General features: G+C 40.0%; 1 protein-coding gene across 49 annotated transcripts in view; it reads left to right on the top strand.

Moving 5' to 3' along the window:
- The window catches only part of ANKS1B (ankyrin repeat and sterile alpha motif domain containing 1B), a 1,261,968-nt gene that overhangs the window by 1,149,798 nt on the left and 95,491 nt on the right, over positions 1-16,679 (top strand). For 26 of the 49 annotated variants that reach the window (XM_025401063.1, XM_025401093.1, XM_025401088.1 and 23 more), the window contains 2 exons: positions 12,042-12,149; positions 14,817-14,996. The exons of 6 other annotated variants lie outside the window; for them this stretch is intronic. In XM_025401063.1, the coding sequence (XP_025256848.1) occupies positions 12,042-12,149; positions 14,817-14,996 (288 nt within the window). The remainder of the gene's footprint in view (positions 1-12,041; positions 12,150-14,816; positions 14,997-16,679) is intronic. 17 more of the 49 variants (XM_025401059.1, XM_025401103.1, XM_025401105.1 and 14 more) reach the window with 2 other exon arrangements.

Below are 16,679 nucleotides of genomic sequence, written 5' to 3'. Positions count from 1 at the left end.
AAATAGCCCCTTGAGTAATCAGGGAGCTTACTTACATTAAGATTCAGTCTCTCTCCCCATGATGCTATCAAAGCTAGACATTCTAATTCTTTTTTCCATAGTTTCATTGCTTCAATCTGCCCTCTACCCTTGCTTCTCCACCCTACCCTGGCACATTTTCTTTGTTTAGCTGGATTTCAGTATCACCAATTAAACTATAGTCACGCTGCCAGACTATTTCATTGACTCTTCATGGACTAGAAAGTCATTCTGACTTCAATCACTTTGTTTGTCCTAGTCTGTTTTGTGTTGCTATAACAGAACATCTGAGACTGGGTGATTTATAAAGAAGAAAAGGTTTATTTAGTTCACGGTTCTGCAGGCTAGGAAGTTCAAGAAGCATGGTGCCCGCACCTGCTTAGCTTCTGGTGAGAATTTCTGGTGCTGTATCACAACATGGCTAAAGGTTAAAGGAGAAGCTGACGTGTGAAGAGGCAAAATCCACAGGATGTCCTGGCTTCTTAACAACCCACTCTTGCAGGAACTAATTCATCCCTGTGAGAACTAATCCAGTCTTGCCAGAGCAAGAACTCATTCACTCCTGAGAGAATGGCACAAATTATTTCAAGAAGGATTCGCCGCCTCATGACCCAGATACCTCCCATTAGGCCCCATCTGCCAACACTGACACATTGGAGATCCAATTTCAAGCTGAGTTTTTCTCAGAGAAAACTCAAATCATAACACTGTTGATGTGATTAATTTGATGCTTAGAATGCAACCTTATTCTCTGGTTCTTGAGTGCCATCTCATGATCACCACCTGTTACCCATCCAGAGAGAACCCATGTTGGCTCCTAGTGATCACTCCACTCTTTTCAAACATCCATAAGCCATTTGTTGTAAGTACTTAGAAAGCATAAACATTTTTACCACAGTGTTATGACTTGGAGGATTAAGACCCTCAAAAATGTACGTACAGGCCGGGCTCAGTGGCTCACGCCTGTAATCCTAGCAGTTTGGGAGGCTGAGGCAGGGGGATCACGAGGTCAGGAGATCGAGACCATCCTGGCTAACACAGTGAAACCCCGTCTCTACTGAAAATACAAAAAAATTAGCCGGGCGAGGTGGCGGGCGCCTGTAGTCCCAGCTACTCTGGAGGCTGAGGCAGGAGAATGGCATGAACCCAGGAGGCGGAGTTTGCAGTGAGCCGAGATCATGCCACTGCACGCCAGCCTGGGACACTGCAAGACTCCATCTCAAAAAAAAAAAAAAAAAATGTACATACATAGGAAAGTCAGTACTAATTTACTGTATTGTACACTAATAACAAAGAATATGCTACAGAGTCTATTAGCCTATAGTTAAATAGTAGTAGGCTCCTAGAACAAAGCTACCCTGCAGGTCACATTTTCCTTAAGACATCCTGCAGTGTGTATGTTGCTCACTCTTCCATCCAGCTGATAAGTGATACATTCCAAGACAACAGAGGTCTTCCTCTCGAGCAGCCTGGATTATAGCCTTCAGGAATGGCCTTTTTTATACAATACTGCATACTGAATGGATTCTCCCAGCATTATTTTTTTTTAAACAATTTCATTGCAATTTAATTACAGATCATGAAAATCACCCATTTTAAGTGTACAGTTAGATAAATTTCAGTAAACCTATACATCCTATAAACGAACCTGTAAAGCAACCATCAACACAATCCCATTTTAGAACATTTCCATCACCCCAAAAAGTTCCTTTATGCTCATTTCAGTCAATCCCTGCTCCTATTCCTACTCCAGATAACCACTGATATGCTTTCTGTACATAAAGTTTTGTGCTTTCTAGAAACTCATATAAATGGAATCCTACAATATTATATCATCTTGTGTGTGCAGCTTCTTTCACTTAGCATAATGTTTTTGAGATCTGTTGATGCTATAGCCTGTATCATATAGCCCATTCCTTTGTATCATTAGGCAGTATTTCATTGCATGAATATACCATATTTTACTTATCCATTCACCAGTTGATTGGACATTTGGATTGTTTCTAATTTTTAGCTATTATGAATAATGTTGCTTAAACATTTATGTACAAATCTTTATGTGGGCATATGTATTCATTTTTAGCTAGGAGTAACTAGCTAGAGTCAACTCGCTGGGTTGTATGTTAGAAAACTGGGTCAAAACTTGAGAAACTGACAGTTTCCCCAAAAGTGCCTGTGTCATTTACAATCCTGCTAGCAAGATGAGAGTTCCAGTTCCTCCACATCCTTACCATCCTAGGCAGGGTCATTGTTTTCTAATGTTAGCCATTCTTATGGGTTTAAAGTGATTTCCAGCTCTACACTGTGATGTGACTCTCCAGGAAATAAGGAAGGGGATAGTGGTGGGGGTGGGGACAATGGGAGAAAAGGGATGATAAGAAATCTCTCTCACTGTTGTTACCCTTTTTTTTCTTCTTTTTGAACTTGTCCTTGGGACTCAACCTCTTCTTTCCTTATAATACTTCTTTTTAACCTTAACATCCTTTTTGCCGCCATACGTAGCTGAAATATGGTAAACGTCCAATTCTAAAGTGCAGTAGTAGCTGGCTAGGCTAAGTAAAATCTGTGGATGCATTTTTAAAACTTTAGTTTAGCTAGTTTTAGGTAGATTTTTTACCTCCTCCCACATAAAACCCTTTTATCAGAGCTGCTGACAGAAACAGAATTGGCTGAATTGAATTCACTGCCTCTTTCACTATTCTGTGTGCTGATGGAGGGTGTTATATGTCATTAAAGTAGCTAAACATCAAGAAGAGGGGCAGAGCAGCAACAGAGCAGAAAAGACCGTTTATAACCCAAAAATGGAGTAACCAGGCCGTCACTTACCTAGGATGGTCTCTTGAGACTCAATTTGTCTTAGAGCTTCTTTTACAAATATGGGTATATTCACCCATATTTGGGTATATTCATGTATGTTGCATGTTTCTGTTTATTTTATATGGACATATGTTAATGAATTTTGATAACCATAATTTCATTTACAATACTGAGAGCATCAGTCACACAATGTAATTGATCATAAATTTTATGATCTCAAAAATCGAAAGGAAATAAAGTTGGAAAATACCCTCCTTAGCAGTAAATATCCTGCATGGTTAGCAAAATATAGCAAAACAGCAGTCTCTCTACTTCTTAGGATGCAGAGCATTTTTATGTATTCATAGTACTGCAGGGAGATTTGCACTTTTCAGATGCTATTAGCACATCTTCACATCTCCAAGAATAACTTCAGATCTGGGATATTGCACATACTTCCCATTTTCTTTTGTAACAAATTTTTCCTTCAGTAACCCCAATGATTGGGTTATTGAGCGACATAAACCAATTTCTCCTATAAAAACTTACCTGGCAGCAAGCTTTACTTAAAAGTAACTTTCAGGGAAATTAGTTGGGAACTGATTTATTGTTTTGTTTTGTGTGTGTTTTTAATCTTCTGAAGCAATGTTTATGTGAAAGTCAGAAAATTAGTACCTTCATCAAGAGGTAATTCAGAGAGCTTCACAAATAAACCTAAGATTCTCATTGATTACAAAAGAAGGCTTTGTACCTCCAGCGCCCTTAAATGTTCAGAGGCAATTATACCATTAAGGTCTCTCTTTTCATGCAAAGATGATCTCATTTCCTCATAATTAGTATTTCCTATTTAATGAGACAGACTATATTGAGAAAACACACATTCCTCCTTCCTCACTCTTTCTGACTATCCTTTGCTCTCTCTGGAGCTGTTTGACTTGGAACCTCTTTTCCTTTCCGTAGGTTAGTACAGTTGTATTTCGGTGGCATCTGTCAAACAGTTATTTGCTGATTATTTAGTAGCAGTTCGTTTGGAGAGTAATAGCAGAAGGAAAAGGGAATTTGGAAACTGTAGTCAGAGGGAATTTTTTTAGATGAAGTGGCAGAGGTAAAGGGAAAGAGTTACAGATGGTGGGGCGTAAGGAAATTTTGCATCACCCATGGCAAGACTGTGTGTAGGAATTAAGGTGCAAAAGCTCAGAAAGAGTAGAAGAGTCTTGAGAGTAGAAAGGGAAGGAAATAAGACGTAGGTATTATTTTCCTTCCCTCTTTTTCTTTTAGAGACATCTCCCCTCCTTCATTTGTTGTCCACCTTGACAGGGGTTTGAGTTGAGATCTTAGAGATCACCTTTGAGTTGTACTCGTGGGCTAGATGCATTGAAGAACCCTGAGATACAGTAACACCATATCTGACTTTCCAGTGCCTATAGTCTAGTTGATCAGGTAAGACACATACACAAATAAAGAGAGCTAGCTGTACCCACCAGGATGTATCACATGTCAACAGCACAGGGCAGCCCACAGATACTAAAGAAATTCAGAGAAAGAAAGGTCGATGTAATCCAAGGTGAGCAAGCAAGGCTTTAGGTGGATCTCGATTTCATCCTTGTGAGATACTAATGAAAATCCAGGCAGAGACATTCTGGAATATGCACAAGTGTGTATATGTGGCACAAAGAAATAATAGGAGAGAAGGTTGGAGAAGTGGAAGGCATGATTCTGGATCTAAAATCTACCCAGAGATATCCATAATGGCACATTTAAATATCAAAGATAATATCCAAATATTGTTGATAGGGTAAGAAAGTTTTAAGTTTCTGTGATACTTAAAACAGAAATGATACCTTAGTACCTTAGTTCTGTGTTTTATAATTCCAGATAAGCTTCCTAGTCATTCTCATTCAATCCACAGAAACCCCTTTTAGGCTGGGAAGACTATGTAGACGTATATATTCAGACAGATGGATGGATGATAGAAAGATAGATAGATACATACATACATACATACATGCATAGACACATAGATGCCTACATACATACACACAAATATATACGCACATATGTTCACATAGTTTTAATATTTTTTTACCACCTGGATTGAGAGCCCTGGAGGACTCGATATTTTTTCTTCTTTGTGGCTCACAAATTGCATAACATGGTGGTTATATGTGTAAGGAATCCAAGAAATATTTGTTGAATAAGACTGTTATTCTCCCCTTTATATTACAACTCAAAGACATTAAAGATTACTTAGCTAGAAGAAGAGTAAGAGAAGAGCCAAATGTCATGACTTTCTGCTCCTAAGTTCTTTCTGTTCACCATCCCATGCCAGACATGGATTTTTGCAGTCCAAGAAATAAGAGAGAAAAATGTCATGGTCAAAAATTGTATGCAAGTTCAAGTGAAGATTTCTAAGATTGCAGGAATCTGAAATGGAATTATATACAGGCACTTTTGCCTTGATGCTTTCAGGTGGAAAGTGTTTAGAAATTGTTCTCAGGCAGGGAGGAAAACTTTGACAATTATTTGCAATTTTAGTTCTGCAGATGAGAACAAAGCAGATCAACTTCCGCCACAACTTCCATTCTTGGCATTTAGGAACACCAGAACCGCTCAGAACACTTGCAGTTTTATTAGAAGAGGCTACTCTGAAGCCAGGTGAGCTATATAGACTTGCATAGGAGCTGTTCTCTTTAGTTGGCAAGTATCTAGAAAGGAAAGGGGAAATAATCTACCCCCTAAAATGGGAGTGAGTTCCAAACGCAGGATGAACTCCCTCCCTCAATAAAAATCTCGGAATAAAAAGGATGCAGTCTCCTGGTGGTGAGAACTAGAATCGCTTGTGTGCCCAGCATCGCTGCATGTGTACTCTCTGAAGAATTCCAGCTATATGTGCTATTTCACATCTGTTAGCTAACTCTGAACTCCAAAAACATAACAAATGCAAAATATGACACTGAGGAACATTATGTGGGCTTGTGATTTTCCCAGGAGGAATTGGTCCAGCCGGTGATAAATGGATTGAGATTTCATGCAGAACATGGAGACAGACTGTTGCTACATGACTTTTCTGCGTGACTTGTGTGATTCTTGCAGTCTTCTTTAGTGTTTTCCATGCTGTGTCTATGTAAACATGGCAGTGAGAATGGAAATTGTAGGATGATAGAATTATTTATGCATGTGGAATGTTTACTATCCAGAAAGAAGCACAAACCAAAATTTTCAACGGTAGGGGAAATGTTTAATGAATTATGACATACTTCTCTGAAACAATAATGTGATAATATGGAGTTAGTTAAAATGTCTACTGAGAGTTGTGTATGTAGAAAAGTTCTCTAGCTTTAAAGAACTGAAAAAAAAGGCGAAAACGGTACTTACGATATGACCACCACAAAACATAATCGTGGGAGAAAAAAATGAAAGGAAATATATCTATTTAGACATAGTTTGTGGATTACTTGTTCTCTTACTTGTTTTTCTGTATTTTATAAAGTATCTAAAATGGGAAAGCAGTATAGCTATTATAATCAAAATGTTATTTAATTTTGTTAAAGTAGATAAAGAAAAATGCTTCATTTACATCATGTTTAAACATGTTAAATTGAATGTGATATAAATGTAAACATGTTTAATTTTATATCACATTAAATTTTAAAAGAAAAAAAGAAGTTTAAGTACATTGACTTTCAGCTTTGCTATGACATATATTCTGAAGTAAGCTATTCCGTACGAAGGTCATATCATGATACCGTCCGGCCGAATTCCCACAGCCAAACCCAGAAACATAAACAGCAGTGACGTGATATTATAGGATTGTCATCCAGCATGGTTATTCTTCTCTTGCTGGGATTCACAGTGGGGTTTCTGGAATTATCCTGTTTAAGTGATACTGGAGAAAATTCCTGGAGGTGGCTACTGCTGTGATGAACGGATGCCCACCTGTGGCTGACTCCTGTTGTTTCAACAATATTCCTTGCCTTTGACCCACATTCCTCTTAACAATAGTTGTAATAAAAACCATTAAGAACACATGCAGTAACTTTTATTTCTTTTTCTTTTTCTTTTTCTTTTTTTTCTGAGACAGAGTCTTGCTCCATCGCCCAGGCTGTGCAGTGCAATCTCAGCTCACTGCAACCTCCACCTCCCGGGTTCAAGTGATTCTCCTGCCTCAGCCTCCCGAATAGCTGGGACTACAGACATGTACCACCATGCCCAGCTAATTCTTTTTCGTATTTTTAATAGAGATGGGGTTTCACTGTGTTAGCCAGGATGGTCTCAATCTCCTGACCTTGTGATCCAGCCATCTCAGCCTCCCGAAGTGCTGGGATTACAGGCATGAGCCGCCACGCCTGGCCAACTTTTATTTCTTATCTATTGGAACTCAGCAGTTGGAGCCACATTCTTACGCTCATGTGTATAATAATTTTGTCTTAGTTAATAGTGTGATAACATAGTTATTTGTGCCTGATCTCTCCAATATTGTAAGCTCTGTTCATGGACTTTCCCCTTTGAATCCTCCAAATAATTGGTAGCAGAAATTCAATATTGTTTTTTGAGTTGAACTGAATTGCTTCAATATCTTAGAATAACTAAATATCCAATATATTACCATTATTTTGTCTTTTACTCCCATTATGTTCTTTGTCTGAACAGTTAACTTTAACCCAAGCAGTAATGAAAACACAGAATTCTTCTCTACTGCAGTAACCATTACTCTGGTTTTTTTGAAAACTAAAGTTTTCATACTGGTTATCACCCATGATGCCTGGGGTTATAGGATTCCACTACCTCAGGAACCCCATCTGCTTGCAAAGACAGTCTGCTATTAAGCTCTTCTCACTCAAGGCAAACCCAACAGCCTTCAGACTTGACTTTTCCATAATGACCATCTTTCTTTGGAATATTCTGTTATTGTTTTGCCAATTAGATTTGTTATTGTCAACTTGGACATTTTGAAGCCAACTGTCACCCTGTCTACCACTCCACAGTGAGCCAGCTCAGATTGAATCTTGGATGATGAGGGTTTCCTGTGCTTGGTCTATATATGTATTTCACAGGGAATACTGTGAGTTACCTGCCCTTGTAGCCTGTAGCTTTAACAATGCTATAAGCCTTATGAAAAAGTGAATTATTTTAATGTTTTCAGATGCTCAAAGCCCTACGTAAATGCTTTAAACTTGATAACTCAAAGTAAGAAGCAACGTCTTAAGCCTCATGATGACATAACCAATAGTTTAACTAAAGGTCAAAAGGTGTAGAGGTTAACAGCAAGAAGAAGAGCAAGGAGAGTGGTGAAGGGTAGGTTAAGAATCAGGTGCACATCCTAGCCATGTGCCTCTTAGCGGTGTGACCTTGGAGAAGTTCCTTAGCATTTCATAATCTCAAATTTTGCATCTCTAAAATGAGAATGGTTTTATTGTATGCTATTGTAAGGATTACAAGAGATATTTATATACGTGTATAACTACTTGGTACAGTTTCTACACAACTAGAACATAGAACTAGAGTATAGAAAATGTTCAAGAAATGGAAGTTACCATCAGTATCTTCAGTGATGGGAGCTCATTTCTAATAAAAAGGAGAGTTAGCCAGGTGATCTTGATAGTACTAACCATCCTGTGTTGATTTGTTTCCTATCTATGTATCCATCCATCCATCCATTCATCAATCCACCCTCATCTGGGTAGCTCTATGGAGGAGACAGCAATGAAGATTCAGTGCAGAGGAGTGCCTCAGCTTACCTCCTATTGAAGATTAAGCAATGTGGATGGGAGAAGAGCATATTCTTTTAAATTGGGTCTGGCCTCAGACTAATAGCTAGAAATCAGCCACGTTCCTACTAGGATAAGTTACTTCATTGAGGGCTTTCCCAAAGTTAGCCACATCTCTTCATCCAAAGCTCCAGTGTATTTCTTTAACATGATTGACTTTATGACAATGACCAAGTCCTTGTCCTTCTGGGCCGGGATTCCTGTGCACCCTCAGAACCCATTCACTGGAATAAGCACACTGTGAAAGTTGCGACTTCTATGTGTCAGGCACTATGCTGATTATTCTCACAATTTACTCTTCATCTTCCCAACAACATTTGAAATTGTCATTAACTTCTTCACTTTATATGTGAGAAAACCTGAGATCAGAGGAGTCAGATAACCTGCCCAAAATTAAGTCGTGGGAGGCTAAACCAAAAGCAATAGTGGAGATTACATCAGCTCAATTGTACCACAGTTATATGTTATTTAATGTCAGTTTTGTAAATAATAATAATTAAATGAATGTCTTTATTATAAAGACATTTTTAGCAGGACTCAGGGAAGGGGCAAGGTAGTACCATCAGCATGAGGTCCGGCTATCTGCTGGGAGAAAGATTTTGTGGGAGGAATTTATATCCAATAGAAGCTTTTGGCAAAGTAATTGAGAATGAGAATAAAAGAGAATTAGAAAATATACTGTGTTTAGACTTGAAAAATACCTTTGGAAAGGTTATCGTATTTTTTCTGAGATGGAGCAATTATTTGATCTCGATGCTTTAAAAAAGAAACAATACAAGAATGTAAGAGCATTTCTATGGATTGTATAAACAATGCTGCCTGCAAGTAATCAGCAGTAGGGCCACACTTAGTTAGCATATTTATACATCATCTGAAAGGAATACATGCTGAAATTTCCAGATTTGCAAAAACCACTAAGCTCTTCCAGGTAGTGAAATGCCAAACTGGTTAATATAAATGCAGAAAGCTAACGCAGGGCTGTGTGAGTGGGCAGAAGGATGCCAGATGGGCTTCTGCCTGGACAACTGTAAGATAAGGAATTTAGGGAAAAATAATTCAAATCATCCCTCCTAGATTAAAGGGCTTTGAACTACTAGCTATAACAAAATTAAGGGATTTTTTAGTCAGTGTATACTTTTGTCCCTAGTTATTCCTACTGCAGCTAAAAGGCTAGCTAGAAATCACATGTGCTTAGGAAGGACATTTTAAAGGGGGTATTGAAAGCAGAAAACAGTATCCTGCATACATGTAAAGCCATGGTTCACTTATACCTGCAATATGGTGAGCCATTTTTTCAGCAAACCTTAAGCAGCTATAATAGGGTAGGAGAAAGTCCAGAGGATGTCAACTGAAATGATTTATGGAAAAGAGGAGCTGCTTTATGAAAACAAACTTACAAAGATTAGGATTCATCAGCCAGGGGAGATGAAGGTTTTATAAAATCATAGGGATGTGGTGCATGGGGACATTCACCTTGGCTAACATTTACCCTCCTCATCATCAACAGGTATGGGTCAGAGGGTGGCTGTCGAAGGAATAGGGCATAGTGTGAGTTTAAAATATACATCAGTTTAGGCCAAAAGGCCCATAAGTTAACCAACAAATAGACAAATAAAAAGTCAAGGTAGATGAAATACTACACAGACATAAAAAAACTAAATCATGTCCTTTGCAGCAGCATGGATGCAGCTGAAGGCCATTACCCTTAAGTTAATTAATGCAGAGACAGAAAACTAAATATTGCATGTTCACACTTATAAGTGGGAGCTAAACATTGAGTACTCATGGGCATAAAGATGGCAACAGTGGACACTGGGGATGACAAAGGAGGGGAGGGAGGAAGGGGACAAGGACTGAAAAACTACCTACTTGAGTATTATGCATACTACCTCGTGACAGGATCATTCATACCCCAGACCTCAGCATCACACAGTGTGCCCATGTAACAAACCTGCACATATACCACCTACATCTAAAATAAAAGTTGAAATTTTAAAAAAATTCAAGGTAGCATGGGATGCCTGCCAAAGAAATGCTCTCCCTACCTTCTATCTTAAAACTTGAAAAGAGAAGAAAAAAGTTTACACATGCGGTAACGACTTTGGAAACTACTTACCCAACAAGATTATTCTATCTTGGGACTACCCATGGGTAGGGAAGAGGTAAACACATTTTTATGAATGGATTAAATATACAATATATTTTTAAGAAGTTGGTAATATTTGGAGAAATGCTCAAATTTTGTGATGTATACTTTGGAGTAGAACATGCTTTGGAATCAGGCAAATCTGATTCAAATCCCAGAGACACCACATGCTGGCTTTTGGGTAGGTGACTTAACCACTCCGAACCACAGTTTCTTCATCTGTCAAGTGAGAACTCCTTCCAGATAGAGAAGTTGGGAAGATTGAAAGGGGTGTGCCCCTGGTAAAGCACCAGGAATGGGGCTGAGGACTGAGGTGCTGCAATTCTCAGTTCCCTTTGAGAGCTCTTCTACCATGTGCCCTTTGCAACAAGGTCAGATTCAAAATACCATCCTGGGGAGGCTCTGAGTCTACCCCAATAGGCAGTCCTTCATTCTAACCGTATCCTGATGCAAGATGACTCTAATTTTGCAGCTCTCTATTACCATTCATTCTTTCATATTCATTAATCCCTTATTTTTTTTTTTTAGTCATCCTTTTATGCTTTGGGGAAATAATAGTGATCAACATATGCCAGCGCCCTGCTCTCAGAAAGCTTGCCTGGAGAGGGTGGAACAAAACACAAACACTAAGCCTGTAAAGAAAGTGCTTTCAGAGCATGATAAAATGAGGATCATCATGGAGAGCGTGTCAGGGGTTGAGGACATGGCTCCTTCAATAAGGAGATGGGAGAAGACCTTTCTGAGGAGACAGCACCAGAACAGTGTCCAGAACCATGAGAATTCCCTGGTTATTTGAAAATCTCAGTGGGGAGAGGGAGCGTTCCAGGCAGGTGATTGAGCAGGGGTAGAGGCCCCAAGGTGAGAATTAATGTGGAGCTTCCAATACCTAGAGGAGGCTGGCGTGACTGCATATCCTGGATGGAGGGAAAGAGACAGAGGGCAGCCTGTCCCCATTATCCCAAAGCCAAGTCCGGACTCAGATTTTATCCTGTGAGTTTTTAGCTGCTTATGAGAAGAGCTGGCTTCTATTCTGGCAAGGTCTTGAGACTGCTGCATTGGGAATAAGACTCTCAGGCAGCATGAGTAGAAGGAGAACCGTCCTCCCTTCTCTTTCTGCCCCTACTACTTAGCCACTCCAGGCTTCCCAGATGCTACTGCAATCTTTCTTGACTTCAACAGTCACACTGACGTCACACCACATCTCATGGTGCAGGGGTAACTGCACAAATCTCTTTTCACCCCACATGTTTTAGGACATAGAAAAATTATTTGTTCTCCAATGAAATATTTAACCCAAATATATGTTGTTTCAGGTTTTAAAAATCAATTTGATTGGCCACAGGAAACGTATTTTGGCATCTCTGGGAGACAGGCTGCACGACGATCCCCCACAGAAGCCCCCTCGGTCCATCACCCTCAGGGTAAGTGCCAAGCACATTCATTTGGTTCTCTGCCCTTAAGAATTACTTGTTTGAGACCAGCCTGGCCAACATGGTGAGATCCTGCCTCTACTAAAAACAGAAAAAATTAGCCAGGTGTGGTTGTGCCCGACTGTACTCCCAGCTACTCCGGAGGCTGAGGCATGAAAATCGCTCGAACCCGGAAGGCGGAGTGTTGCAGTGAGCAGAGATTGCACCACTGCACTCCAGCCTGGGCAACAGAGTAAGGAAATAAAAGAATCATTTTGTGCAGTTTTATAGGTTTTATAAACATGCACTTTATACAACTGAAGCAGTAGATCAGCAAGTGCAGGCTCTTTTCTTTGTAGCTTACCGTATCTGTGTAAAGTCAATCTCCCTTTTGATTGTGTTTGACACAATCAAAACAACAAGATTTGTTTTTCTAGATTAGTTAAATATATATTTTTGAGATTTAGATATCCATCTATAATGGAATTCAGCCTGACAAATCACCACCTTTAAAGAACCACTCCCTCACCTCCCATCCCACACCCCATTACACCAGGAGAGCGGAAATGAGTTTTCTGTCAGACTCCTCAAACCCACAGAAAGAAAATCGATCAAGGACCACAGTTAAGTAAAGAGCAATTTAAAATTAACCTTAGGGTCTTCTGTTTTTTCAAGAAGTAAAATTTGTCCAACTTTACCCACTTCAAAAATTCAGAATAGAGAATCTAAAACCTTACTTAATAAATGGTATTTCTTTTCTTCAACTACACTTTAGAATTATGAGGTAGGAGCCCAGCGTAGTGGCTCATGCCTGTAATCCCAGCACTTTGGGAGGCCAAAGCAGGCAGATCATGAGGTCAGGAGATCGAGACCATCCTAGCTAACACAGTGAAACCCAACTCTACTAAAAATACAAAAAATTAACCGGGCATGGTGGCACGCACCTGTAATCCCAGCTACTCGGGAGGCTGAAGCAGGAGAATCGCTTGAACCCAGGAGGCAGAGGTTGCAGTGAGCCAAGATCATGCCATTGCACTCCAGCCTGGGCGATAGAGCGAAATTCCATCTCAAAAAAAAAAAAAGAATTATGAGGTAGGAAACTAGAGAGAACCTGTAGAAGGGAGAGAGAAATAAAGGGGAAGTGAAGGAAGGAAGGGAGGAAAGGGCAGAGAGAAAATGAGAGAGATGATTTCCAGGCAAAATGGCAGTGGCAAGAAGTGGCTGGCAGTCACCAGTGTTCATGCGTCCTGTAAGAACTTTTCTAAAATTCGTCAAAAAGCTGAGATCTCCCTGAAAGCTGTGGGGTGCCCGCTCTGCTCTCTTTCTTTTGTCCTGCACTTGCTTGTTTCTGATTTCCTTTCTGAAGGGATGAATACAAGCATGGCACCCAGACGTAACCGTCGTGTTGAAATGCAGTGGCCTGCCTCTTATCAATACACTTCAGCAAACAACATAGCCACTGTCAGGATAACAGAGGGTGGGGCAGGAGAGGAGCTGTTAGGATTTGGAGTCTGATTCAGCTTTGGAGGAGAACAAAATGCGCAAGGATTTCAGGGGATGCAAGAGAATTGGCTCCAGGAGGACGAGCTTAGCCTCCTGAGAGAGACTGGAGTGGGATGGGTAGGGACTACATGAATACTGGTTGAATTAATTACTGGGGGCATTAGGGTACACTGGAATATTTGGAGGTTACTTGAGAGTTTTGGGAGTCATAAAAGTACAAATAGAAATTTCACCCTTTAGAAAGAGGAGCGTCAAATAAATTAGAAAAAAAAAAAGTGATTTTTGTTTTGCCTTCATTTTGCTACATGGAAGGAGAGAAAGATATAAGCACCATCAGTGTAGTCATCCTAAAATAACTCTTTAGAGAAGTAATTTCCTGCTACTTACCCTGCTCTTTTTCCTTCCCCTTCTGAACCTCTCATTCTGGCTCTCTGGAAGAGATTTAGGGGAACAAAAAAAGATCAAAGACAGAGATTTCCGAGAAAAAGTGTAGGACCTAAATCTATCACAGAAGGTCCAGAATATCTGCAGCAGAAGGGATCTGAAGAAACACCATGATCCCAATCCTGTTTTACTTGCAAACAATAGAGCTGAGCTGTCTATGCCCCCTATCTTCCTCCTGACCTGTTTCCCTCGGATGGAGTTGTCTTTGCCTTGGAAAAGCATCCTCTGTCGTAGCATGCACTGCTCTGCAGTCTGTGCGTGTGACATGCTGTGTTGCCATACTGTGTCCTCTTCCCAACCCTGTTGTCAGACCATTCTTTGATGAAGGATCAAGACCCATTGGGTCCCATTTTAGCTTTCTCATCATGGCATCTACCATGGTGAGGACGCTCTGCCCACGCGAGGGCCCAGTTCCTTTCCTGTAAACACAAACAGTAGCGTCAGAGGTGCCCAACATAGGTGTGCCTCCCTTCTGAGACCATCCATGATGCTGCTTTAGGAAAACAGAACCTGACTCTTGATATTTCAGACCTTTGACCTGAAATACTTAGGGGAAAAACGTATTGACTAGATTGTGCCATTAATAAAATGGTGGAATGTCATTCATTCCTTGGCTGTTGCTTCAAAAGCAACTCCCCACCCCCACAGTTTGTCTTGTCAGTATTTCACAATTTTGAAACCAAAGGTTAGCCACGGAACATGGTATTTATTTCATGATGTATTTCCATTCAGGAACCCAGTGGTAATCACACTCCTCCTCAGTTGTCTCCATCACTTAGCCAAAGCACTTACACCACTGGTGGCTCCCTAGACGTTCCTCACATTATCATGCAGGGCGATGCAAGGAGGAGAAGAAATGAAAACTACTTTGATGATATTCCCCGATCAAAACTGGAGAGGCAGATGGCTCAGGTAAGGTGTTATAAGCCTTTGTGATATCTTTTTCAACCATATCAGGTAATGCCTTTTAATATTGAACAGTAGCTTCCTATGGATGCTTATTGCCCGTGCCTAAGTAGAATTTATACCATTTTATGCCCCGCCTTTCATTCCTTGCTCATCTGAACTAGACTGAGACAGAAATGTCTGGGAATGGAATGTGTACACATGTCCTTGTTAGGCATTCCTGCTGAAGAAATTATGTCTGATCTCATTGCACCCAGAAAGTCTTGCCCAGGGAATAATATTGTGTTGAAGTAAAATCATAATGAAAATGAGTAATAAAAGTTTAGAATACAAAATGTAAATTGGTTGGATAATGGGGCAGAAGTTTGGAGGGAAGGATTAACCCTGTGTGATGTGGTTAATTTCCTCCCAAAGCTATACATTCATACAGAAATGCTCTACTGGGACTAGTTGCATTGTCTCATATTGTCACCTTGAATAGTTGAAAATAGTGATGCTTTCTGGCACAAATAATTGAAAAGGGAGATCTGTCACATTCGGACCTTTCCACGTTTTTGGTATGGATGCTCATGTCTAGCCTGTCCTCGGATTGCTGCTTAGAAACTTGAGTCAGCCTTAACCGAACAGTGGCGCTGTTCTTAATGCACATTCAGATGGGCGGGTAGCTCCGCATTTTGCCCTGAGATGCAAAAATATGGATTTGTTGTCAACTATCGGCAGAATCAACTCTTTTCATCCTCATTCTAGGTTCAGACTGATGTGCAGGAGTCTTCTCTCTGCCTCCCACACCTAAGATGGGAATCTTGAGGTGAAAATTTGACTGTAATTGCTTTGCCTTGGTCGTTAAATATTTTTCTCAACTGTTTAGTGAGATTTTATTTTTAAAGCCACTGGTAAACATTGTATGCTGCAGCTCACGAGAGACAAATGTGAAGAGAATGTTCTGGAAACCATGGCTATTCTGCCTGCAGTTGCCTTGGGGAGAGAAGGCCTGGGATACTGTGTCTTCTTTCAGCTCCTTTAATTTTGAAATGTTCTCTGGGTTATTTGTGCAGGAAATGGCAATGCTGGGATTATGGAGAATCTTTTATTGAAAGGGGATGGAAAATACAGGAGAAACAAGATAAGAATAATTTTCTCTTTCTCTGTTGCTAGGTATTGTCTTTTAATTTTTATTACTGTTTTCACTGATGCTCTTTTAAATAGGGCCTCTGAAAGCTTTTTCCCCCCCAAACTTTTCATTTATTTCCTGTTACTTATTATATTTTCGAATCACATATGTGGTTAAATTTCCTTAATGACAACATTTCAGAGATGTGGTTTGTTTTAACCTTGAGCCATGTAGTCTTTATGTATTAATATGAACTGGGTCTTTTCTGAGCCCATTTCTTCCCTGGGTAAGGGAGGATAGTTCTTGAATGAGCATTAGCTATTATTGACTGTGTCAACCTCAGTATAACAGAATTACCTCTCTCAGCTGCTCGCATAATTTATGAAATTTCTCCATATACTGCAGGAGTTTTTTTTAAGAGGACTTACCCTTCAACCTATGTATAAACACTCAGAGGTGACCTAGCAAGACTGCACCCTTACATGCTGCCTGAGGTTCGCAAGCAGGGGCAGTAGTATCAAATAGCACAAATCTTTTAACGAGTCACTCCAATCAGAAATGCATCCCTTACGAGAATT

The sequence above is a fragment of the Theropithecus gelada genome, chromosome 11 (assembly GCF_003255815.1).
Source record: "Theropithecus gelada isolate Dixy chromosome 11, Tgel_1.0, whole genome shotgun sequence".
Taxonomy (NCBI): domain Eukaryota; kingdom Metazoa; phylum Chordata; class Mammalia; order Primates; family Cercopithecidae; genus Theropithecus; species Theropithecus gelada.
Note: the sequence above shows the minus strand (reverse complement) of the source record. Positions and strands in the feature narration are given on the sequence as shown.